Raw genomic sequence first — 26,993 nt, 5'->3', positions numbered from 1 at the left:
GCCATCGAATAGCAGCAGCTCCGGAGAGACCCTCTCTCTTTCTCTGGTCCCCTAGCCTGGGAAAGGGCTCAGGACCCTGGAAGGGGACCGGGGTGGCGAGGCCGCCGATTGGCAGCGAGGCGCCATGTGAACTGCACTGGTTGGCTGGTGGGAGGGAGGAGGAGGCGGTTTCCCGGGTAACGGGAGGGCAAGGAGCGGCTGCAGCGGCAGCGGCCGCAGCTGAGAAGCGCGGGCCGGAGTGCGGTGCGAGACCGGCTGGAGGAGGCGGCTCCGCGAAGCCGGTGTGGGCGCAGGTAGGAACCCCTACGCTGCCTCCCCCAGGTCGGGTCGGGCTGGACTGCCCGGTGGCGGGACCAGCCTGGGAAAGTTTGCGGTGCAACTGGATTGGCAAGGAGGAGAGGACTTGGGGATGCTCTGTGCTGAGCTCCGGGGTCCAGAGCAGGGCGGAGACTGCCGTTGGGGAGAGGGCCGGCCCCTCATTGAGAGGCTCGGGGGCCACACCTCTGCTTCTGGACTCTGACCAAGGGCCAGGGCCTCTCAAGCCGCCTGGCCGCAGCATAGATACCGGGCCAGCGGACTCACAGCCACCCCTGCACGATGACGGCCGGCGGGCCCTTGTTCACAGATGCGCTGGGAAACTCTTCCCCAGCAGATGCGGGGCGGGCGCGCGGCGCAGTGGTCCGAGGCTGCTCTGCGAGCTCGGGGGGCGCACTTTCCCGGTCTCCAGCGACACTGCGCACGCCCCCATCCGGAGTGGGTGTGTGTCCCTCTGGGCGTACGTGCTTGAGGCTGTGCCACCTCCTGTGCGTGTTCTTGTGTTTCTGACTGTCTTGTTTGCGTGTCTCTGTGGGTTCCCCTCTGCGCGATTGTGTCTCTGGGTGTATCCCCGCGTGTGGGTCTGTGTTTGCTGTTGGCATGGGTGTCTGTGAACGCCCTCTCCAGGTGCTTGTATCTGAGTACCGCTGTTTGTGGATCCTTCTGTCGGCGTCTCTGTGTTTTCGATCTATGTGCGTCCTCCTCTCTGTGTGCTAGTCTCTAGGTGTATTTATGAGCATGTGTGTTTTCTGTCTGCGCCTGTATTTTCTAGCTACGTCTGTATCCGAATGTAGGTCCAGTACCTGTCTGCGCGGGTCCCTCTGTGGGGATGTGCTTCCTCGTCTGTGATCTGAGCTTCTGTGGGTATCTGTGTATATGGATGTGCGTCTGTAAGTCTGTGTGTGTGTCTGTCTGCATGTCTGCGAGTGTCTGCTGTGCTTTTGTGGGTCTGTGTCTCTTCGCTGTGCCTGTCCGTCCATATGTGTGTATGTGTTAGTGGGCGCGGTGTAGATAGATCGGATCCGACCCACGCCGGGGGCAACTAGGCCAGGCCTGCGGTTCCCCTGGCTCTTGCTCTCCCACGCTCCGGTTAGCTGCGGGCGGCGGGCTAGGACGCGGGCGGGGAGGGGGCGCCCGAGCACTAGGAGCCGCGGTGCCTCCCGGGTGTGCGCTCCGCTGAGCCGGCTCCTTTCTTGCCTGCAAAGGGACTCAGGCGGTGGCGGTGGCAGCCCGCGTCGCCCAGCTGGGGCCCTAGTGACTTATTTTTGTGTGTGATCCTTTCTTTTCTTCAGGGAAGAGGCGGGAGCACGCTCCGCTAGCTCGCAGTGCGCAGATAAAGGCGCCAGGGTTGGCGGCTGGGTCAGCCCTGCCTCCCCTGCGGCTTAGCAGAAGTGGCCGCCTCGCGGGCTCCCTTTGGGAGCAAAAAAGCCCCTAGATTAGAAACTCAGCCCAGAAACTACCATGCCTCCTTGGTTCTCTTTCATACCTCTTACGTAACTTATTTATTGATTGATTAATGAAAAGCTAGATTTCCAAGAAGCTCTTCTGTTTCCCCTATTGACACCAAGGGCTAATTAAAAGTGTGATGCTGGTGATGAGTGTTAATTAGACCATTGGAAAGACCCCTCTTTTAGATGCACCCTTCTTTTAGAAGCTTAACTCCAGGTATAAGATGAAACAGGTCAGACCCCCTAACCCTCCAACCTTTAATCCAGATTTAAAAACCAGTTTCCCCAGTACCGGCAGCCACTGGAGAGAGGGACAAGAGTGAGGAAAAGGCCAAAGGGGAATTACCTGATTTTGAAAAATTTGGAAAAATCTAAGGATATTTTACCAAAGCTGGGCTCACAATTCCAATACCCACGGCAGAAGGAGTCAGTTATACCTAAGAAGGCCTGGCCTGTGACTTGTCTGGCACCTGGAATCCTAAATTGGCATTTAACAGGGAATAAAGTTTTACTGCAGGAAGGGACTTCAGCGGGTCCCTCTGAAGGATGCCTCTACGTCTAAGACTAGGAAGTTTTTCCTGTACCATCTATGTACTAGGCTATATCTCCAAACCTGTCTTTAATCTCTGCCCCCCCCACCCCTGGGGGATTGCTCAGAGGAAGAAGGATTTGGGCAGATGTAGAATGGGAGTTTGAAGCCTTTGGAGGCTGTTTGTACCAGGCAGGAAAAAGTCTTGGCAGTGCGTTCAGAAGATCTTCAGTAAGACTGGGCTTGTCGTCTGAACTTTGAGGAGAAGCCAGGGCTTGCCCTCAATGCTCCCCACTCATCTTATGGTGCAGTTTGGCCAGGCCTTCTCTTTTTTCTCCTTTCCCTTGCAGCTGCTCCTGGCTGACTTATGACACAGAGAGGAGAAGCGGCTGATACATTGCTGCATTTAGGGATCAATCCAGCAAGCGTGTTCATTTCTCAACAATTCAGTTAAATGTTCCCTGACTGAGTCCTTTCTTTCAGCTCATTTTCATTCAAGTGTATTTAAACATCACGAGATTTCCCTGGCAGTAAGAAACCAGAGCTTTTACATCAGGGCATACTCTCTTGAAGTCTCCTCTGCTCAGTCAGGAAATAGACTGGATGTGGCAGCTAGCTAGCTGACAACAGCATCCTTGCTTCTCCTCTTTCTCCTGTGACTCTCTCCTCTCTGGCTCCAGCATAAGGACAGCAACAGCCCCAGAACTGGTGGAGACTGACTCCTAGAAAAAAACAAAAGGCTCACAGGAGGTGTTGAACATCCTCCCACTTCCTGCTGGTTGGGAGGTATTTCTGTGGTGAGAGCGTCTGTCCCCATGTGCACTTGGGGCGTGTGCGCCGGCTGGTGTGATGGGATATGACAGGGTCTCACCCAGGAGAGAGCTCCAGCACAGGGGCCTGGCGCAGAGTGCAGAGCTGTTCTCAGATACAGAGAAAGTCCAGAGCTGTCAATGAGGCAGCCCCAATGAAGAAGGCCTTCCAAGCAGGAGACCCTTTTTGGCACCTGGCTTTTTTTTCTTTTATTATTATTCATGAGGAGGGCTAGTAGCTATGAAAAGTATAGATTCTGAACTCAGTCTGCTTGTGAAAAGCCAAACAACAGTACTTCTTCCAGAGCAGCATGGATATGAGCAGGAAATTTGAAGTCAGACCTAGGTTCAAATTTTAGACCCATACTTCCTCACTGTGTAACTCTAGGCAAGTTACTTACCTCTCTTATCTTCAGTTGTCTCATCTCGAATACAAAGCTAAACTTCTCTATTTGAAGCAAAAAAAGTGACACACACAAGACCTTAACAGAGATTTGCTGAATAAATGAATATATGAAGCAGTAGCTAGCACTCAGCATATAGCAAACATTCAGTACATGTTAGCAATTATCATTTGATCACCTCTTCTGTGTCAATAGGTGATCTCGATCTTTCCAATTTTGTGTGGTATCATTCTCCTCACTTTAAAGATGAGAAAACTGAGATTCAGGGAGGTTAAGTTACTGACTCAGGGTCACACAAGAAGCTGCAGCGTTGAGATTCGAACCTAGGTCTGCCTGAGTCTTTTAGTTTGAGGTTTCAGTTGGATTCAGAAAAGGGTAATGCTTATAGCCAGTTTATCAGAGTTTACTTGCATTGTGGTCTGGAACTAAAAAGAATGATTCTGAGGTTTCACCTTTGCAAGGGATCCCTTGAAGGGGCTGTGGAGAGAGCAGTGGTGAGCAACAAGAGGGTGTCTACTTTTCTCTAAAAACTCAGCTACTTCCTGGGTCAGCAGAAGGCTTCAGTCATTTTGTCTATAATGTCAGCCACTCTTGGATATACAAGATAACCTTCTGAACATTCTGCTCCTCACTGATTTTTAGCAAATTCAGAACATCTGTGACTTGGGAATTCACTTGCAGAAATCTGTTCTGGCTGAGTGTTTCATATGTGTGGGAGAAGCCTTCAATTAAGAGGGATGTACCTGTGAAGTCATATCCCCTCTGCAGCTTCTCTCCCAAGCATCTGCTAGTACTTCTCCTCCTCCTCCTCCTCCTCCTCCTCCTCCTCCTCCTCCTCCTCCTCCTCCTCCTCCTCCTCCTCCTCCCGCTTACAAGCCCTCTGTGGCGGAGTCTCATGTCCGCCTCTTAACCTGCTTTGGCACTGAGCTGTGCGGAAGCCTTTTGTGATAGGGGATGGCTTCGGCCTTATTCCAAAGTAGCCACCAGTCAGGACAGCTGCAAGGGAGGGTCTGTGGGTTTCTGTCTAATGCCACTGCGGCCGGATCTGGCCACAGCTTTCCCGGAGGCTGGCATGGCCTGAATTGTGAAATGGCTAGTGCGTTCATTACAAATGCTGGCAAGACTAGTGCCTTTTAGTAAAGAGCTCCCCACCCCCCATTCCTTTCCTTCCTGATGGTGCTGGTGCTGTGGGAGGAGGCATTCATGATTACTTGTTGATGCATCTTCACAGGATTCTCAGATATGTCCCCACCTCTTGGACTGTTGATGGGAGAGTGTACCAAGTATGAATATTTTTCTTGGTGCAGAGGTCCCTTCCTTTCTCCTCCCTCCCTGTCCCTCTGAGCTTCTGTGACGTCAGCCAGGAGGTGACTGAGTGTCTGCTCTATCTGCAGGTTCCCAGGCAGGGAATGCAGCTCTGTAGTCAGTTGCTTTTCGTCCCTGAGACAATCTCTGCTGCTCTTTCTCACCCTCCCTGAGGACCCTGGTGTCTTGCCTGCCATACACTGCCTCCTGCAGCTGTAATTGGGGGAAAAATGTTGATGCTTTGTGCTTCACAGACCATTGCTTCCCTGTCTCTTCATACTTTGGTGCCTTATTCCTCTGATGATGATGATGATGATGATGATGATGCCCCCCATGGAAGTTTGAAAGATAACTCATTTCCAGCTCTGGTGTGCTTATTTCCAGAACACAAGAAGTGGGGAGCCTGTGAGGCCCCTGGAGGTTGCTTGTCTATTAATGTGCTCAGAGGAGCTTGGAAAAAGATCATCGGCTGCTGCTTGGTTCAGGCCTCACTATGTGGCTCCAGATGGTGGGAAAGACAGCTCAAATCTGTACTTTTCTACAAAAGACAAATCTGACTGTTGAACGTTTTCTCCTCAGGTATGGGTCTTACACCATGAAGGAAGACGACAGCCCAGGAGGGGAGCCACCACTGTGATGAACGCTTGCAGGAGCCATGAGGGGCGGCTTTCCGCGCAGTGTTTGCAGTGATTTATGGGAGTCAGGGGCTGCCAGAGAGGGATGTGGATGTTATCAGCTTGGTGGATTAAATGCCCATTTACATTGTTATTGACATATAAATTATCTATGCCAAGGAGACAGTGAAGGAAAGGGTTTCTGGGGCAGTAATGTGGTGTGTGCCTCAGGATATGGACTTGTCTTTGCCCAAATTTGTCCTCTGGGCTCTCATGAAGCGAGTCTCAGACCTAAAGTAAAACCCCAAGACTTAGCTCTCATGATGCCGGCAGCAGTCACCCTCATTGCAAAGGCAGCGGTGCCGAGTGAGGTTCCCGAGTGGATTTTAAGAAGACAGGAAGACCTTTGAAGAGGTGGTGCTAATTTCCCTGGCTGGTGGGAACTCTGTCTGGCGGTTGCATGCATCACTTTTGTGTGGGTTATTTTGTTCCTCTGTGGATTTGGAAGCATCGCTGAAGGAGAGAGAGGATTTTATTTCTGGGAAATGGAATCAGTTTCTGAGTCCAGCCAACAGCAGAAGAGAAAGCCCGTTACCCACGGACTGGAAGATCAAAAGAGGGTAAGTGGCAGAACTTTGTTGGTTGATTGGATTATGGTGCTGGAATTGCTAAGTATGATTCAGAGAGCATAGGTGGTCATCATTGAGTATGCTTGTCTGTCTTTCTCTCCAGAAGGAGGTAGCATGGTGGCTTGAGGTTTGCTATGTCTTGATGCTGGGTGTCTTGACTTACTGGTAGGCAAGAAGAAAGATAAAGAAAAGGGAAAAAAAATCAGTCCTGGCAGCCAAAAAGGCAAAGATTTATAACTGTTAACTGAGGAAGTTAACAAAAAATGTTGGTGTTCTCAAAGTCCAATATGAGTTTCTTTGTACTGAAGCCCCCTTCGGGATTCACACACTCTTAGCACCTTTTGGAAATGTTGCTCCTGACAGTGGAGGTTTTGTTTGAATTATTCTCTGTGTGGTTGGCTGGCTCTTGTGTTTATGGATCAAAAACATATTCTACTGCACTCTTTGGCCCTATCTGTGAGAATGTCACAGCCGTTTAAAATGGCCTGTTGAGTATAGGTCATTTGCTGTCATTGGCCTGAAAGCTACAGTCACCCAGGACCTGTCTACCAGTTAAAGTTCAACTTGTCTTTAAAAGGCAGACGCGTTGGGGAGTAGCATAGAGTGGTTGGTTGTCTAGGAAGAAAGTTGAAGCTGTATCTTCTCACTCTTGGGGCGTAGCTAGGACCGGGGGGTGGCAAGGGTTAAATACAGCTCTAGCAGAGTCCAAGCTTGTGTTAAACTGAAAATAATTTCTGATATTTCCTTTGAAATGTTGTAGATGGTAAAAAAAAAAAAAAAAAAAAAAAAGACTTCTGGTGTTCTTTCAGAGTGTTCAGAGTGGTGTGGATATCCCTCTCCACCTGAGTCTCAAAGATTGACTCTTCCCAGTGTGAAATACACATGGAGATGAAAATTGTCCTTCTGACTCTTCCCTATAATTTTATATGCCTCTGTGTGTGTGTGTGTGTGTGTGTGTGTGTGTGTGTGTATAAAAAAGGATTTTGGATCGCATTTTCTCTGAACTTCCAAGGATAAAAATAAACAGAAATAAACATTTAAAAACATAAATATTGACTCCATTCCTAACAAAAAATTCAATTTCCGAACCTGCCATCACTATAATTTGGGAAGAATGCCCACTATCTTGGGAACCTAGATAAGTGGGATTTGTTTTGTGATGTTTGATTTATTAAGTGTATAACCTACTAGACCTGTCTACTCCTATTTCTACAGAAGCTCTCTGAGAGATTGGAGAAAAATCAATAATAGCTGTGAACAGAACCCAGGATTGACTGCATTTGACTAAGTATTAGCCAAGTTTGATATCCAGACACTTAGCGGAGGAACATTTGGGACCTCTGACACTGTAGACAATTTTAATTGGGCTGGTACAGCAAGATAATATGCAATTATGATGGCTTCTTTTTGGCTAGGTGTAGATGTCTGCATTTCCCATCTGTTCTTGGCTCTGGCTGCGTTGGGTCCACATGTACTATGGAGCCTCTGGAAGTAGAATATAACCCCAAGTGAGGCTCTGTGGCAGCTGGGGTAACATCAATTGGTCATGCTCAGCTGACATTCATTTTAACTTGAACTCTAGCCGTCATGGCGATTATTAAATTTATAATGATATATGTAAGATCCATTTTAATGACTCTCCATGCTTGGGTGAGCTCTCACTTGCGCTGGCAAAATAAGGCTTAATAGAGTATTACATTTCATCTTCTACTGAATTTTCTGGGCTGTGGTTGAAACTTTGCTTAGAAAGAATTAGATTGTTTTTCCTGATAGGCATTGTGATCGAGTTCCACATTGCTCAGAGTACAGTTTCTGGGCTTCTAGAAATACCGCCACTGCAGTAGCTTCTGTTGGCGGCAGCAGCTTCTGTTGGTGTGTGAATGTGTGTGTTTGTGGGTAAACATACACCCCATTTGCGTCAAGTGTGAAGCTAAACAAGCCTCTCAGCATGCAGCCTGGAATGTCTTGTCCACGAAGCTGAAAGGCGACTCTACAGTGTTTTGGCTCATATACTTCGGGTGAGCTGAAAAATCCTCTTTGGGGGGATTGGCTGAAAATCCAACAAAGGCACAATCGAGGCATCTGCTGGAGAGCTGGGAAGTCTCCACCAGCATGCTTAAGTTACCAAGCATTCATTGGCACCAGATCCCCCTGGCATTTCTGTCTGTGTGTAAGGGGTGTTTAGGGAAAGACAATTGTGGGATAAGTCAAGAGACAAGGCAGAGGGCTAGCTAGATTCAATTTTGCTGTATTTCCCAATAAAGCCACTTCTCACGCACCTGGTTGTAGCTTGGTGATTGTTTTGGGGTTTCATATGGATGAAATGGCTAGTTTAGGGCCAACTAGGATCTGGAATTTTGTGGGTACATGCATATTCCTTCTGCAGTGAAAAGTGTCATGGACTATAGAACTAGAGACCTGGGTTCAAATGCCAGTGGTGCTCTGTGCTAGCTGTGCAACCCTGGGAAACCTACATAACCTCTCTGATTTTTAGAGTCTACATTTTCAGCATAGGACAATAGGGATTTTATTATAGGGATATTATTAAGATTAAATGGAATAAAGCTGGGAAGGACTTTGGCCCTTGGTAAATATTTAAGAAATGTTCTACATATCCTTGGTATAGATTACAATGTGGGCTTTCTTCTTTTCCTTTTGTTCTTAGCAGGCTGCATGTGATTTTGTTTTAAATCTTTAAAAAAAAACTCAAGTAATATATGCACATCACAAATTTGAACATCATAGAGGAATACAGAATATAAATAAATTTCTCATTTCTCTAATTCTATCTAGCAGTGACTGCTATTAACAGTTTGGTACATATTATTCTTGACTTTTTTTGGTTTGTGTTTCTTAATAAAGTGGATTCATGCTATACATATTTTTAGGAAATTTGCTTTATCATTTAAAATAATGTGGGTGTCTGTCTGAGTCATTACATACACACCCAACTCATGCCTTTTAGTCACTGGATAGAGTTGCACTGTAGAAGTGCCAACATTTATATAACCAATCCCTTATAGATGTACATTTAGGATGTTTTCAGGTTTGGTTTGGGCTCTGTTTTTTGATAGTACATAATTCCAGTATTCATATATTCAACAAGTATTTATGAAGTGCCTCCTTGTGCCAGGCACCTTTCTAAGAGCTAAATATAAACCAGACATACAAAGCCACTTTTTTCTTGAAGCCTATGTTTTAGATCAGCGCTCTCCAATAGAACTTCGTGCAATGATGAGAAATGTTCTATTCGTGCACTGTACAAATCAGTAGCTACTAGCCATATCTGGCTACAGAGCACTTGAAATGTCACTAGTGTGGCAAAAGTTTAAATTTTATTGAGTTATAATTAGTTGAAACTTCAATAGCTGCATGTGGCTAGTGGCCACTGTGGTAGACAGTGCCTTTCTGAAAAATCAACAACAGGCAAATAACTACACCACCTATTTCCAGACACTGGCCTATGCTCTAAAGAAAATAAAGAGGGCAAAGTTGGTGTAGTGAGTGAGAGAGGTACACATTTCATATTTATGATTATTCTTGAATTTCCCTTTTAATTGATGCATAACTCAGAGTCAGTAAAATGTGTGCTTTTAAAGCTTACAAATCAATGAAGATGAATTTTTCTACCTTGTACACACCTATGCAGCCACAGATACATAAGATATCAAGATCTAGACCTCTTCTCTTGCCCCAAGAGGATGAACTTTAGTGGGGTGTAAGGGGATGCCTCCCTCAGGAGGTGTCTTCTGAGCAGAGACCTTAGTGGCTGGCCGTGGGAAGATCAGGAGGCAGCCCTCAGATGTGAATGTGCCCACTTGTCCCTTGTGCCAGGAGAGGTTATCATTCAGAGCTCTCAAAGCCCCTCCCTATTCCTTTGAAGACTTATCTGGGTTCCACATATAGATGGCAGCTCTCTATGCATCCCTAGCTCTTGTCAGATTCAAATTCTGTGCTGAAGTGAGGAAAAAGCTGGGGACGCAGGGGGCTTCTGCAGAGAGAAATTCAGTGAGGTAAGTATTGTTCAGTGCTCTAAGAACCTACTTAACTAGCATAGATGGGAGAAGTAAAATTTCCCTGACAGACACCTATTGATCAGTCAAGGGAATGACTTTTTGATTGATTTTTCTCTACTCTTCTTTAGAAGTTTGTCCTTCACAGACAGAGGTTTCCCACAGAGGATGAACACTGTAAAATAAGAATTGTTGGTTTTTTTTTTTTTTTTTTTTTAAGATGCTTGATGACTGAGTAGTGACAAAGACGGTTCAGTTTGAATATTCTCCTAGCTGTCAGCTTCTCAGCATGAAAGCATCCTGGAGCCAGTTTTTAAAAATGACTTTGGAGAGTGTGAACTCAGGCTTAGTGTAATTAAAATTTCCAGGGTTGGCTGAACTGCTCTGGATCTGCCAAACCCTGCCCTTCAAAGGGCAATATATTGTCATATTTACCCCGTCAGCCTCTTGTCTTCATTTTTATTAATGGCATTCGCAACTTCCTCGTCACTTGGGTTTGCAACTCAGAATTGTTTGACCTTCTCCCACCTCACAGGCCCACCACCTTTTCATTCAGTCATCAGCCCTACTTTTTCTGTGCCACATGTATCTGGTGCCTGTCTGTGCTTATTTCAGTTTCACTGCTACCACCATAGTTTCAGGTCTGGGAATTCTTGCCCAGGTAGCGGTATAGCCTTCTGGCTGGCTTTCTTGTTTCCATTTCTTCTTCTTAAGTTTATTCTCCATTCCTGGCTAGACTACTTGTCCCAGAGTCCAGCTCTTGTCATCCTACTCAGTGGTTTCCCACTGTGTCTTCCTTCAGAAGGAGCCATCCTCTCTAGCCCTTGGCAATTTACATTGTCACTGACTTCTAGGGTATAATGGATGAAAGCTAGAATCTCACTGGAGTCTCATTGACCTCAGTGTTAAACCTGGAGGCATTCTATACACTCCTGGAGCTGTTTCCCCAGTGGTATTTACATGTACATAGGTTACAAGGTGCTCAGCACTGTGCCTGTCACATAAGTATTCAGTAAGTGGGGATTACTGTGATTACTATATTCTCCGATTCTCTTACCCAAAACTTCTCTTCTTGTAAAGCTCTGATTGCTCTTTCCTGAACAGACCTTACATTTCCGCCTAGTTCTGAGTCTTTGTTTATGTGTCATGCCCACCCACCCAGAAGGCCCTCACTCCTAGACTCCTCATTTATCCTCCATGTAGAATGGATCCTTCTCCTGTTTCTATACCTTGCTTAAGTGCAGCCTGGGTAGGAGTTCACCACATTCTCCTTATGTCCCAGACATTTTCCCACATGTCACATCTCTGAACCAGATGGTTGGCTCCTTGAGGAGGTCTTCTCCATCTTTTCTTCCCTAGCATGCAATAGGCTCCCAGTAAATATTGGTTGAATGAATGAATGTTGCTTATAGGATTGAGATTCCTCTTTCCCTGTGGTCATGAGGTGAATCTGATCCTCTTAGATTTAATATGTTGTCTACTCATAGAGAGAGAAGGGAGAAATAAGATTCGAGGGGACATTCAGGAGTTCTCTCCAGTCATCAAAACATTCAATGAAGGAAGTCTAGACTGGGTCTGGTGAGTAGAAAAAGGCATATTGAAGTCACGATTTGAAGGAAGAAGCAAGAGGATTTGCGTTAGTGACTAGACCTAGCAGATGGAGGCGGATGAATCTCAGATGTTGCCAATCTTCAATGCATTGCATTGGTGTCTGACGGGGACTGGCAGCCCTCTGGATGGAGCAACTTGAAGTAATGACACCTTCTAATGCTTCTCATGCTAGAAGTGCCTTTGCACTTGGTTTGTGCCAGTGGAAACAGGGCAATTGTTATTCCTTTTAGATGTAGAAGGAAAACAAGTGCTTTAAAGTAATTTTTCCAAGTACAAGTGGTTAGATTTAGTGAAGTTTTTGGAAAGGATTAAAAACATTAGATCAATGGGGTAAAGACAGGGAAAGTAACCAACTTACATTGAGCAATCCCTGTGTGCCACGGAGGAACTAGCACTCCTTTTACTTTAACTCATTTAGATACCCCAAACCCATGATGCAGGTATTATTAACCTGTTTTACATATGTAAAATCTGTGATTCAGGGACTTCTTTAGGGTTCCACAACTTATGTTGTCTGCTAGACTCCAGGACCCCACTGAAATTTTACCTTGCCAGTAATTAAAAATTATTTTCCCAACTTCTTTGCATCCATGCATAAGTATGTACACACACACACACACTCCCACTCTCAATGTGGCTGTTATTAGGACTGCTTTCCAGGGAATAAAATGGCCTTCTTCAATCAGTAGTGGAATTTCTAGCCTCACTGCTACCACCCTAGTTTAAGGTCCAGGAATTCTTGCCTGGATGGTGGCATAGCTTCCTGGCTGGCTCCCTTGTTTCCATTTCTCTTTCTTCAGTCCTGCATGGTACCTGTATAACATGTTACAGATGTTTTGTTTACCTGGGAACAATGCCCATGTCATTCAGCAAGTCAGGGCTGCATGCCACCACCCTCCCCAAGGTCAATGCCAGGCCAGTAGTGAGGCTGAGCTACTTTAGAGGGATTTTCCTTGGCCATAGTGATATGAGCTCTGGGGTGCTAAAGGTGTGGTTAGGGGTCTGGATTAATGGATACTCACGTTAGGTGAGGATGAGGCTTCAGCCCCAGCTCCCCAGATGAACTGAAATGCTTGTTTCCTGGCCTGGGCCAGTGTTTGTGGTTGCTCCTTTGGAGCTGGAGGTAGCAGCAGTTACAACTGATCTGCCTTCTGAGAGGTCGCTGCCTGTAGGGCCCACCTGTCTTCCTGGCATGAACGAAGGGAATGTTAAGCAAGAGCTCAGGATGGACAGGGAGGACCTACCACAGCACATTTCACACATTACTGAAGAAGAATGGAGAGAGACTGTAGCCAGATGCAACTCCATTCAGTAAGCTTTGAGACCTGACTCAGGGATAGGGTCAGGGGAGAGGATGGCAAAGGGGTCAGACCAATTCCCTGCCTTCATCTCAATGAAGAGAATGTGAGATAGCACGATTAGTCTTCATTCATTTATTCATTCATCCTACTTTATTTATTGAATACCTACTGTGTGCCAGCCAGCCACAGCATGAGGCACTGGGATCATGATGATGAGCTTAGATATTGTCTCCTATCTCTGGGCACTTCCAGTGTCTTGGGGGAGGCAATTCGATCAGCAGTGACTGTGATATTAGGTAAGCATCTTTCTGCTTTGGAGAGGTCAGAGAGGGCTTCTCTGGAGGAGGGGGAACTTGAGCTCTGCCTATAAGGGGCCAAATGAAAGGCACACTGAAGAGAGGACTAAATAAGCAGCTCATAGGGGAACCATGTGGCCTTTTGGGGGGCTGCAGCTGGGATGGATGCTGGCTGTTATGTACCGACTTGCATTTCCCCAAAATTCATGAAACCTTAACCCTCACTGTGACTGTATTAGGGTTGTTTTCCAGGGAATAAAATGGCTTTCTTCAATCAGCAGAAATGAATGCTGATATTTTTTATTTTGGCTTAATTTTCAACAGTGGAGAAAATTTGACGTTTCTCTGGACTTGATTTTAATGATGCTGGAAAAGTTGGGTTATTTTTGGTCCTTAAAGCTGCTAGAAGTTGAGCAATGATCCAGGCACCCTCATAGGTGGCCATTCTCCATTTATTTGATAGATTCGTGTAAATTGCACAAAGATAGCTTTGAACATAAGTAAATTGAACATAAGTAAACTGAATTTACTTTGGCTTTGCAGCTGTATCCCAAACTGGCTTCCAGAAACCAAACCACTGAATCCTCAGCACAAAAGAAGGATGAAATTTAATGCTAAGTGGTATGAAGTGCCAACTTTCCCACTGGCATCCTGTGTAGAGATCAAGGATTGGCACATTTGTTAGAGCCCTTTTACTTACCTGATCTCTTTAGACTTAATTTTATCCTATTGGTCTGTACTATGTCATTATGTGTTCCTTTCTTAAACTATCCGAAGTATGGTTTTAAACTGGAGGGAGAAAGAGCGGCAATATCACCTAGGTTGTCTAGTATTTTTTAATCACATAACTTTGACACTTTATTATGTGGGATAATTTATTTAACCTTTCTAGCCTCTCCATGTTCATTATGAAAATTGGGATGCTAATAATAAAACCTTTGGTGAGGATTATGAGATATAATGCACTTGACGATTCAACACAGTACTTAGCACATAAGTATTAAATGATATCTATTATAATTCTTATCATATGTTTCCCTTGCATTATTTCACAAAAATCCCTGTAAGAGGCCTATTTAAGGAGTAAAATGGGGATAGGGGATGGGTGGCTGCTACGACTGCATTTGAGTTTCCTTTTGGTTAACTGAAGGTCACATAAAATTCCTTCTGATTTAAACTTGTGTTATGCACATTTTTCTAAAGGAAAGTGTACTTTTCTGTTTTAGTAGTACAGTCAGTGGAGACAACAAAATCTTCCTTTATGTAGCAATCCTGTAATAACTACTTTGACTTCGTCTTTCCACACATTAAATTACAATGCACAAGACCCTGGCATGTAGGGATTAGGTTAAACCTTTTTATGTGTGTCTAAGACACCCCTTACAAGTCACATTTTTACTTGAAAAATTTTTCGAATTTCATTTGATACACTCTGTGGCATCCCCTATAACCTCAGCACCAGGAAAAAAAACCTGGTTACCTAGAGGTGAGTTACAATTAATCAAGGTTTTCCAAAACCCATCCTAGGTTAGTTTGCTTCTAAAGCTTAGATCAGATTCTTCTATGCCTGGGGTTTGAATCACAATAATGACATCTCTGACTCCCATCCTTAGGGCATTAATTTTTAATCTTCTTTCTCGTTGGGATAATTAGAAAGAGAGGGATGTGGGGGCTGGGAAGAGAAATGAGAGGAGATGTGGATGGCAGAGCAGGAGTGGATGATTTTTACAATGCAGCTTCTTCCAAAGATGAGGAACAACACTGCAGCCTTGCATGTACATTCTGAGTTCATTTGTGGGGAGGAAGCAGAGGCAAAGATGGGACTGGGACAGGTGGCTGCAGAAGCCAAGTCAGGGTGATTCCTGACATAGGAACTGGAGGTCATTTGGGGAATGAGCCAGAGCCGTGTAACTGCATATGTTAGAGAGGAAAGTTAAGAACTGGGCTTGGGTGTACAGGGGATTTCTTCCTTAAGCTGAGTAAGTAAAGATAAAGTTACCCAAAGCTGTGTCCATTTCCAGCATCTATGTTCCCTTGAATCTCTAGGGTCACAGTGAGACTTGAGGGACAGGAATCAGCATCTTGGTTACAAATAGCAAGATCCTATGTCCTTCATCTCTTGTGAAGCCATCATAGAGGTACCAATCTGGATACCTGGGAACACTGTAACTTTACGTTCAGAATCCAAGTCTTTGTCTGCTTCTTAGGTGAGTAAGGTTCTTTCAGATCCCCTCTTCCCACTTCTTACACAGAGGTGTTGATTCTAAATTTCAGTTAAAATATTTCTCCTTGTTTCTACTGTTATAATTTAAAAATGCAATAAGTAAAAATCCTTTATGATATGAGAAAATCATCATGAGAAGCTAAAAACTAGGACAAAGGATTGTTCTTAGATACCCTTTGCATCTCACGTGTATAAGTCTGTATTTAATTGTTTGCTGAAAGTCTCTTTTTTTTACTAGCCATTCAGTTTCATGTTTGTTTCTGTATTCAGAGCACATATTACAGTGTTCGGCACACAGTAGATGATTAGGAAATACCTGTTGAATGAATGAGTGACAGTCAACATTCCAAATGAGAGGGTAAAAGGGAGAGTTAGGACTCTCCTTTGACTCTTTGAGTTAGATTCTTTGTGGTAGTAGCTCCTTAGAAAGGAGATTGTCTTTGATTTGGGATGGGAGAAACGGTGTCTGGCAGCACTGCTTAGAGGTAAAAGTTCTGCATTTGTGAGTCTTTTTGTGTGTGGAGATTCATAACTGTGAAGACCCAGTTTTATTATTGTGAATCTATTATCCCTGTCACCCCCACTGTAGAGACATGCCTTTTCCCTTTGAATTTCCATGGTCCATGGTGACAGGTGACCTGGAAGGTCATTTCATTGATGTCTGTGTCGGCTGATCATTTAGAGGTAAGATAAGAGGCAAGAACTGTGGCTCAGATGTACCCAAAAGGGGATGTACTGAATAAATCAGTGCAAAATATGCCCTTACATGTTGCAGCACAATGGGGCAAATTGTGAGAGCAAGTAATGAGGAGTCTCCGTTTCTGAGGGCAGAGTCAGTGTCCTGTTGAAGCCCATGGAATGTTCTGAAATAGAAACAAATGATGTCACCAGTGATTTAGAAATGCTTACCCAGAAGAGAAGGTGGAATGGTGTTATTCTTTCCAAAAAATAGAATGACATTCAAGAGAAACAGCTTTGAGCAAACAGATGCTAATTAAGGTTGTTCCTTTGAGTGTCAGTCAGGCTTCAGGAAATCAGGGGCTCAAGATGCCGCCATGGGTGCCTCTTTGGCTGTCAAGTCACTTCTCTGCCTGTCTTGGTTCAGCAGGTCCTTTCTCTGCTTCCCAGTACTCTTCATCCACTGCTTCTCATGGTTTCTTTCTCTTCCCTCTTCCCTTCAAGGCTGATCCTCATTGCCCCCACCCACCATCACTACTCGTCTCTTTCAATATCACTGTCTACTGAGAACTTCCCACTGGGTTTCTTAGTTCAGAGTTATGAGCTGATCTGATTGGCTTATCCCATCTTGTTGTGCCTAGAAATTGACAAAGACTCTTTCCTTGACTAAACTTCATTTAGGCTCTTCTGAGCTGTCTCTTCAGCCAAATCTCAGCCTTGGCCCCCATCCTGTCTTTGGCCTGCCAGCCTGGTCTTAGCAAGAACTATGCTAAGTCAATTATTAGCACAATCTTCCCACTCTTGAGACCTGATCAAGTTCCTCATTCCCTACCTTTGATGTATGTGTCCTTGACCTATCTGTAGCAAGCATCCTGTTAGGTCAGTTTAGCAAGAAGCCCCCTATCCTTGACATGTCCTTTTGGTAATTTCCCACCCACTGATCACCTATCACTCTGCCCATAGGCTATAAATCCTCAGCTGTCTTTGCTGTATTTGGAGTTGAGCTCAATCTCTCTTCCCTATTAAAATTTTTGCTTTTATTGCAATAGTCTTACATAAAGTCTCTTTGACTATTTTAACAAGTGTCAGAAATATATATTTATTTAAACAAAGCAAGTCCATAGAGATAGATCAGCCACCCAAGTTCTTTGTCTGTCCCTTGGCCAGTCAATTATCGCTAGAATAGGGACAGGGTCACATGGTATACAGCCTAACCTTTGAGGGTGGATCACTCCAGAAGGAGGTATGAGTGGACAGGCAGTGATTGATATCTCTAATCTATTGGGCAAAATCTGGTAGAATGGGGAGGAAGAAGAAGGCTGGAGAACAGGAGGCACTCTTTGAGGTAGATGATCAGGAGAGTGATGGAATCATCTGTTGAATGTTTGTCTTTCCTGTTGAACTGCCCCATCCTCACAAAGCTCAGTCCAATGGAGCAAACAAGTATCAAGTGGATACTTAAATAAATGTCTACTTAGGTCCCACAAACTGGCAGATGGAATATACCAGAGAAGATGGAATTCTTGACAATGGAAAACAGGAAGCATAATGATGAGGTGGAAAAAACTGTGACAACTAGAATGATCTGGGTTTCAGTCCTGGCCTCGGAAAGTCCTGGCTTGTTAATCTTGGGAAAATTTCGTAACCTCGCTAAACTGGTTTAGATACTATAAAATGAGGATGGCAATAGTTTCTACCTTGTAGGGTTATATTACGTTAGATAACATGAGTAAAGTACTTAGCACAGCACCTGGTGTATTTTGTTGGTGCTGACTAAAAGTGAGCTCTTTTTTTATGTCTCTCAGCTTCTGCTAAGCATTTTGTTATTGAGGTTTTAGTGGGTCTACTTTGGGACTACAATTTCTTGTCCATAGAAATCTGAGAAAAAGTCACACTTTACAGTGGACTTCGGTTCCAATCCCAGCATGTCACCTCTTGAGTGACAGGCATGACTGGGTATCACATCTTATCCTTGGGTCTCAGTTTGCTCCTGGACTGCTGTGAGATTCATTCACTTCTTGGTCTATCTAGCCTTTTGTGGGCATTTGGTATCTAGGTTGCTTTTGGGGATGGGGGGATCCTTCTGCATGGAAGGTAGGCTAATCCTGGCTCTGAAGTGTCTTCCTCCCTGGATGCCATCCGTAGTCCTGAGGTCATTACATGAAGCCCAGGGAGCCAGCTTCCTCTGCCATCTGAGATCAAGGCAGCTTGAAAACATGAGTGTGGGATATGTGAGCTCTCTTTTGTTGTGGCCATCAATCACTGGCAGGGCCTGCCATAGGACAGCAAAGAGAGAAACGGCAAATAAGCAGTTTGCATTTGTAGAACAACACGAAGCCCTTTGCCTACGGTAATTGAAAAAAAAATCTAATTCCTGCTTGTGTCCCTGGAGTATCTTCCCATTTGGATTCCTACAGAGTCTCCAAATCTTGTCAACACAATTGAGGTGGTGGAAGGAATTTGCCTGCTGGAGCTGGATTAAGAGGAGAATCCCTAGGCTCCCATAATGATGCCCAAATATCATGGATTTCAGCTAGATTAGGGGGATAAGGTAGAGGGGATGGAGAGGAGGTGAGTGAGGACAGTGGCTCTGGATGGGGAGGGGGATGAGTTGGAGAGGGAGATGGATTAGCAATTGGTAAGGCCCTATGATGCAGGTGCAGGAATACACTGTTACTTTAACCTCACTTGAATAGCATGCACAAGAGAGTGCTATTGTTCCCACTTTACAGATAGGAAAGTAAAGACTCAGAGAAGTTAGGTAACTTTCTCATGAGTCCAGCAGCTAGAAGTAGTAGACCAGGTCTTGAAGCCAGTTCTGTGTGACTCCAAAGCCTGTGCCATTCTCCATCACAACCATTATTAGACATTAACATCCCACTGATCTAATTTCTACCATATTATTACCACCTTATGTGTTTTTTTTTTCTTTGAGACGGAGTCTCGCTCTGTCGCCCAGGCTGGAGAGCAGTGGCCAGATCTCAGCTCACTGCAAGCTCCGCCTCCCGGGTTTGCGCCATTCTCCTGCCTCAGCCTCCCGAGTAGCTGGGACTACAGGCGCCCGCCACCTCGCCCGGCTAGTTTTTTGTATTGTTTTTAGTAGAGACGGGGTTTCACCGCGTTAGCCAGGATGGTCTCGATCTCCTGACCAAGTGATCCGCCCGTCTTGGCCTCCCAAAGTGCTGGGATTACAGGCTTGAGCGCCCGGCCCACCTTATGTGTTTTTAAACCGACTCATTTTTTTTAAAAAAATTGAGCTTTGTCACAAGGATAACATCAATGAGACCTTGGGTTTTGATGAGCTACTTACTTTTCTAATACCTATTGAAATAAAACCATGATCATTAGATTTTTTAAAAGTTCATCAATGTACCACCTAAAATAATGTTGTATACCACCAGGAGTACACACACCTGTTTGGAAAGCAAGCACTGCTCTGCAGCATAAATAATAATATAATAGCTATAGATAATCTGTAATTATTGGGGACTTGCCATCTGCCATTGTCATAGTGAGAAGAACACAGGTTCTGTAGTTACCTGGTTTTGCGATTGAAATCTACGATTTCTTGGACATGTGACTCTGAGAAACTTAGTTGTCTTCTCTGTGCCTCAGTTTCTTCATCTATAACCGAGGATAATAATAGTATTATTATCATTTAGAGCCACTTTGAGAATTAAACATGTTAATAACATTTAGAAACATGCCTGGCACCTACTGAGTCAGTATTAGTTGTTATTTGTTTATCAGTTAATTCATTTGATCATCCAGTCATTCAACAATTAGTTACTGTTTGAACGTGTTTTGTATATCAGACACTGTTCTATTATCTTTACAACAATCTGATGATGAAGGGTTTTTTAAATTGTACTTTAAATTCTGGGGTACATGTGCAGAATGTGCAGTTTTGTTACATAGATATACACATGCCATGGTGGTTTGCTGGTCCCATCAACCTGTCACCCACATCAGTTATTTCTCCTAATGTTATTCCTCCCCTAGCCTCCCACCCCCCAACAGGCCCTGGTGTGTGATGTTCCCCTCCCTATGTCCATGTGTTCTTATTGTTCAACTCCCACTGTGAGTGAGAACATGTGGTGTTTGGTTTTTTGTTCCTGTGTGAGTTTGCTGAGAATATGGTTTCCAGCTTCATCCATGTCCCTGCAAAGGAGATGAACTCATCCATTTTTATGGCTGTATAGTATCCCATGGTGTACATGTGCCACATTTTCTTTATCCAGTTTATTATTGATAAACATTTGGGTTGGTTCTGAAGGTATTATTATCATCATCCTCATTTTACAGGTGAGAAAACTTAGGTTGAATAATTTTCCCTGATGTCCCCCAGCTAATTCATGATGAAACTAAAATTCAAACCCAGGTATGTCTGAAGCTCTGCTATTGTGATTCATTTCTGTCCACGGAATACTTCTGATATCAAATGTGGGTTGTTTTTTTCCTACACCAATCAATTCTCTGACTGCGTGTCCTACGATTCAATTCAATTCTGACACTATCTGGCTGGAATTAGCGTCAGAGCCCACAGGTTAAGGGCTCAGTCCCACAAGACTGCCTCAACTTCAGATGCCAATTGCACATCCAGGCCACCTGTACCTCTCACTGTCTAGCTATAAATCAGAAAGTTCCCAAGACTTTCTTTTCAGGTTTGATGATTTGCTAGAATAGCTCACAGAACTCAGGAAAACAGTTTGTTTATTATTACCGGCTTATAAAGGATATAACTTGGAAAATGGCAAATGGAAGAGATGCACAGGGCAAGGTGTGTGGGAAGGGGCATTGAGCTTCCAGGCCTCTCCAGGGGATCCACTCTCCCAGCACTTCCCTGTGTTCTTCAACATGGAAGCTCTCTGAATCCCATGATTATGGATTTTTATGGAAGTTTTGCAATACAGGCATGATTAACTCAATCTCCAGCCCCTCTCCCCCTCCCCAGAGGGTGGCGCTGAAAGTTCTAACCCTAATCACATAGTTGATTCCTCTGGCAGCAGCCCCCATCCTGAACCTTTCCAGAAGTCCACCAAGGAGTCACGTCCTTAACATAAACTCAGGTATGCTTGAAAAGTGCTTGTCTTGAATAACAAAAGGTGCTCCTTTCACTCCTATCACTCAGGAAATTCCAAGGGTTTCAGAAGCTGTGTGCCAGGAATCAGTGATGAGGACTACATATATATTTCTTATTATATTGCAGTATCACAGAAGCCGTAGCTGGTTCTCTTATCTGCTCTGCCATTGCTACTACCCTAGGAAAAGAAGCTCTCCTTCCTGACAGAGGGATGCTTGCTTATTTATTTCCCAGATATGTGGCCAGGCTTCCTCTTGAACCAGCTGATCCTTGCCTGGTGATCTGAAAGCAGCCAGTGTCACCCCATCTGTCTCTGTCTTCCAATTTTGATCCTAGTCATATGGGAATGGGTCTTCAGCTCTTGCTAGCCTGTTCTGGCATGTTTGTGTCCCCTGAATTGTCTACCCAGAGCCCCTGCAATGTCTGCTTAGAGCCCTTGAACACAGTGGGTCATCACTATTGGAGTACGGGACTGCATGAGGGATGCAGGGACCTGGAGCAGACAGACGCCACGGTAACAGTACAACACCCACATTCACACATGAACATCTAGTTCTGCAAATCTAAGGAGTTAAGCATCTGTTTTCCACTGTATAAAATAGGTATTTGCTTTACAGAAGATGTCATCATGGAATTCTTTTAGTTAGAGAACTTTACAAAAAACTGTCACCTCCTGTTATTTTTCACAGATTTGTTTACTATGCAAAGCTAGGTTTACCCATACAATATTTCGGTATTTTTTTGTTCACCTTCTATAGGAAGATCTCTGGGAAAAATTTTTATTAACCTGAGCTTTCTTTTGAGGGCAAGAAATTCACCTCCCTCTTTTGGAAAGAATGAGCGAGAAATGATCCCATCTGAGGTTCTTTCCCAGGTATGCTTAGGGCCCAAGTTTCACAGATATAGATGATAGAGTCCAGAGAAGACAATAGCTTGTGTTTGGGCAAATCTCAGTAAGACTGGCTGTCCTAGTGGAAACAGACATGAAATCTGTTCACCTTCACCTCATTCTTTCCAGTTTTCTCCAACCATCTACCCTAAGTCACTATTCAAGGTTCATCTCACATTTCTATCCATTTGAAACCTTCTCCATCGCTTTCCTCTTATTCTTTCTTCTCTCATTCCTTTCAGCTCTCTCCCTGTGTTCCTACCTGGTACATCATTTCACTGAATCACCTGTGGCTTAAGAGCATGCACTGTGGTCAAAATGATGGAAGTCCTGGTTCAGTGGCCTTCCGAAAGTCACTTCACCTCGGTGTGCCTCAGCTTCCTTCTTTGTTAAATGGGGAAATCAACAGCTGTTATAACCTGGGCTTAGTATGAGGATCAAATGAGAAAATACAAGCACTTAGCAAGTATCCACTAGACAGTAAATATTCAGTAAATGCTGACCAGAAGCAGTGATAGTGGTAATTACAATAATTTTGTTCCCTATTAGACTCTAAGATGCTAGAGGGTAGAGATTGAATCTCAAATTTGTTTTCTACCCTTCAGAGTCATAGCATAAATACTCAGTGTATTTAAAGAGGCTTTGTATTTTATGTTTTCCCTTCTGTCTGCTTTATTAGAATTGGATTTAAATACACTTAGTGTTTTGCTGATATTTAGACCCATTTTATAGAGTGCATACGTCAGTGATTAAGTAGTTTGTTCATAAGTGTTTATCTTCCTAGAGCAATAAGCATCCAGACAAACACTTGTGCTTTTAAAACTCCTGCTCTTGGCCAACTCGCTGAATGAGTGAAAGCCCAAAGGGAGAGCCACCTTTGCTCTTTTAGTAAGAAGTGAAAGCAGGCCTGATTATTGAAGGGGCCAGAGAGGAAGCATTAGAAACAGCTCTGAGAATGGGGAATTCTTGTGGGAGATGTCAGTAACCCAAATTATCTCTCATTTCAGCAGCCACTAAGAAAAGCCCCACCTGGCCCCTTCCCCTGGAGGGGTGACCTCTCCCCTGAGCCAGCATGATGGGCCCAGCTGGGATAAGGAGTGAGCAGTCATTAGGGGTCAGGTTACCAGTAAGCATGATGTCAGGGTGGCTCCTAGCTCCTAAGAGCCCCATGCTAGCCAGAGAGAAGAGGCAGTAGCTGTACCCACAGACTGTGCCCCTCTGTGGAGCCCTGCTAGGCCTGGAGTTCTAGATGGATGGCCGGAGGGTGTAGATGCTTCTTCTCACCTTTGGAAGGGCCAGGGCTGCTTTTCCTGCTTCCTGCTTGCTTCTTCTGGCCGGGTTGTCTTTCTGTAGCTTTCCTTGGGATGCCAGTTTGCAGAGGAGGGGTACCAGGAGCCCCTGGGTGAGCAAGAATGTGGGTGGATGAGTTGAAGAAAGGTTTCAGATCCCTAGGATGGATCTGCCAGAGCTGTCAGTGCTGGATCAGAGGCAGAGAGTGATTCTGGGAAGAGCTGGGTCTGGAATTAAACAGACCCCAGAAGAAATCCTGGATCCAAATCTTACAGTGGAACCATATGCAAATCACCTCTCCCTGAGCCTCAGTTTCCTCATCTGTAAAATGAGGAAAATAGCACTTTTCAGGGATTTTTTTTTTCTGTTTAGGAGAGAGCACCAAGGCTGTCTGAGAGACCCTGAGAGAACATTGAGAATGTGCATAGAGAGAGCTGGACACATGGCAGCCACTTGCTGTCCCTTCTCCATCCTCCCACTCCCAAGTATTAAATAGACAACTAGCTAGAGTATACTAGCTGCAGCTTAGGAGCTGCTAGGGTGTTCTAATAATGTGTCTCTTCATTTTTTGTTTGGTGACTGTTGAGAGCAGTTTTTCTTAAGTCTGAAGAATTATCTTTGGTATTTGGGTCATTAATCCAGAGTCATCATTATGCAGACAAGGACACTGAGGCCCAGAATTGTCATCACTAGGGTAAGAGAACCAGTACGAGGCTCTCAATCTGGGTCATGCAGCAACATTTGTAATGTCCTGGTCTCTTAATGTTCTCACAGCCTCTGAGCATTTGATTCACAGTTCCCTCTGCCAAGAACAACCATCACATTGATTGTGCAGACCTATTTGTCCACCTTTAAGATTCAGATTGGAGTTGCCTCTTCTGAGAAGTCTTCTCTGCCTCCCACCTCCGCACTGGGTTGGAAGCCTTTCCTCTGACTTCCAAGGCCCCTTGAGCTGACTTCTGTAGTGGCACTTCTCACATTGTATTGAGGAAAGCTGTTTCCCTGTCTGTTTCCCCTACCTGACAATGAGCTTTTCAAGGATTCAAGTCAAGTCTTACTCATGTTCATATTTCTGGTTTTATGTCTGGGACATTGTAGGTACTCCAAGAACTATTCATCCAAACAACGAATAAGTGAATGAGCAAATACCAAGAGTATAAAGTGCTCATGGTGGTGGGTTTTCCAGAGAGCTCTCACTGGCTCTCTAGATCCCCCCACCCATCTGCTCTCGGAGCCATCTCTGCCTCCCACTGGGATAGTCTCCTTGCCAGTGGCCCAGAGTGCAGCTATTCCTTGCTTGAGTTGTATGTCCATCCTTGTGGGCCCTAAGGACTAGAAAGCCTCTTAAGTTAGGTCCAGAGAAGCCCAATATTTAGGGTCTGTATTTAAGACAGCTCTTGCAGCTTTCTCATGGCTCTATCCTTGGCTGACATCCTCACAAGGACTGAGTTCCCAGAAGATGCGTTAATGGAGACATCATTATATTGTACCCCAGAGCTAGAATAAATAACTCTTATGTGCATTCATTCATTCACTCACACATTCATTCAATGCATTCCTCCATCCATTAGGGCATATAATCACAAAGTGACTGTCTACAACTTTATCACTCACGTGTCTCCCGTGTCATTCAGAATAGGCAATTAGATTTTCCCAAAGGCCAGATTTGGGGGTCAGAAGGGCAGGCTGATGGAGCATCGACAAGTACTCTGATGTTAGCTTCAAAATATGCAGTAGAATCCTGAAATAATGTGAAATAATATGTCTCTCCCACTCCTTCTGCTTCATATTCATCCACCCTCAATGTCCAGTAGCAGGTTTAGAGCCACAACTGCTATTTTTTCCTCTCCCCAGGCAAAGAACAGACTACCAGCCAGACCAAGAGGCCCTACAGGATTTGAAGTCCTTAGAATAGTGGCTACATTAAGTTTGCTTTTGGGTAGAAACAAACAAGCAAGCTTCCTCCTGGCCTCCCTGTTAGTCTCTAGGTGAAGTGAAGAAAACTGATGGAATGTTAAAGGGGCCAAGCTTCCTCCCATCTACTGCAGCAGGACTGTATAATAAGAAACTGGACCTGAGATGTGTATGGCCTTGGAAGAGCCATTTCACTACTGTGAGCCTCAGTTTTCTCATCTCTGTGATGAGGCTAGTGATCCCAGCCCTTTATCCCTTATAAGGTTGTTATGAGGATTCGATGAGGTCATATTTGTGAAAGTAAAAAGAACACTAACAGCTAATGTTCACTGGGTACTTATTACATATCAGGAACTGTTACAGTTTATATTTTGTAACTAAAGGAACTGAGGCTAAGATAAGTTAAAAGTCAAAGTCAATCCCAGCACTTTGGGAGGCCGAGGCGGGTGGATCATGAGGTCAGGAGATCGAGACCATCCTGGCTAACACAGTGAAACCCTGTCTCTACTAAAAAGACAAAAAAATTAGCTGGGTGTGGTGGTGGGTGCCTGTAGTCCCAGCTACTTGGGAGGCTGAGGCAGGAGAATGGCGTGAACCCAGGAGGCAGAGCTTGCAGTGAGCCGAGATCGGGCCACTGCACTCCAGCCTGGGCAACAGAGCGAGACTCCGTCTCAAAAAAAAAAAAAAGTCAAAGTCACACAGCAAATAAGTGGTAGAGCATATATTTGTTGTCTGACTCCAAAGCCTAAGTAAGCTTTTAATCATGATACCATATATTTTTTTCAGATTTTAGCTGTGCAACTTTGGACAAGCTACCTTCCTCTCAGGTCTTCATTGGTGCCATCTGAAAATGAGAGATGGCTCAGATTAACGTTCAAGTCCCTTTTAGCTCCAAATTCCTGGTTTATTTTAACAGAGTATACAGACACACACCAAACTTTCTTCAAGTTTGGTCTTCTTTGAGCATGGAATTACTTGACTATTTGCAGGCTCTAGCTGAGAAAGTGTGCTGGAGAAGCAAGCAGATTGTAACGCACATCTAAATAGCAGAGCCGAGCTTCCTAAGTGGGAAATGGATGTTGTAATACAAAGGCAGTTAGCAGGGTCCTTGGAGGTTTCAGCAGGATGTAATTATGGTTCTTTAAAAAGAGGCTCGCATATGTTTTTGAGCAAACTTAACAGATGCCCGGATGTCATGTCTATATTCTTTAGGGAGTCTAGGATGACTAATTTTCTACAGCAACTTTGCATACCACATTGGAACGACCCATTGCAAATCAATTCCTAGGGTGCAACTTAATGAACGCTTTTATTGATGATTCAGGTTAATAATCTAAAAATGACCACATTTTTAGATTATTAATCTTTATAAAATGTGGTCTTTATAAAATGACCACAACTTCATTTCTGCCTGGTCTACTCTGTGTTTGATAAACAAGATAGATAGTTCTCTCCATAGTTATCACTTAGTGTGATTTCTTTTTAAAAAGAAATCTTTAACCAGGCCTGTTCATGGAGACTGAGGGTTTTAATGCTGTGTGGTTCATTTCTAGTGCAATACCCTTTGCAAACTTTTGTGACTTCCTTAGAGATTTTCTTTGAGCTAGGTGCCCTAGGGAATCTTCTAGATGGTTCACTAAC

At 44.5% G+C, this 26,993-nt stretch overlaps 1 protein-coding gene across 2 annotated transcripts in view; it reads left to right on the top strand.

Annotated features, from left to right (window-relative positions):
• Positions 1–218: 218 nt before the first annotated feature.
• LOC105486999 (neuron navigator 2) overlaps positions 219–26,993 on the top strand; it is a 767,789-nt gene continuing 741,014 nt past the window's right edge. Inside the window, exons 1-2 of one of the 2 annotated variants that reach the window (XM_011750255.2) lie at positions 219–293; positions 5,390–6,044. In XM_011750255.2, coding sequence (XP_011748557.1) covers positions 5,970–6,044 — 75 coding nt within the window. In that variant the 5' untranslated portion in view covers positions 219–293; positions 5,390–5,969. The remainder of the gene's footprint in view (positions 294–5,389; positions 6,045–26,993) is intronic. The other variant, XM_071074969.1, reaches the window with a different exon arrangement.

This window comes from Macaca nemestrina, chromosome 12, assembly GCF_043159975.1.
Source record: "Macaca nemestrina isolate mMacNem1 chromosome 12, mMacNem.hap1, whole genome shotgun sequence".
Lineage (NCBI taxonomy): Eukaryota > Metazoa > Chordata > Mammalia > Primates > Cercopithecidae > Macaca > Macaca nemestrina.
The sequence above is the reverse complement of the archived record's forward strand: the minus strand, read 5'-3'. Positions and strand labels throughout refer to the sequence as shown.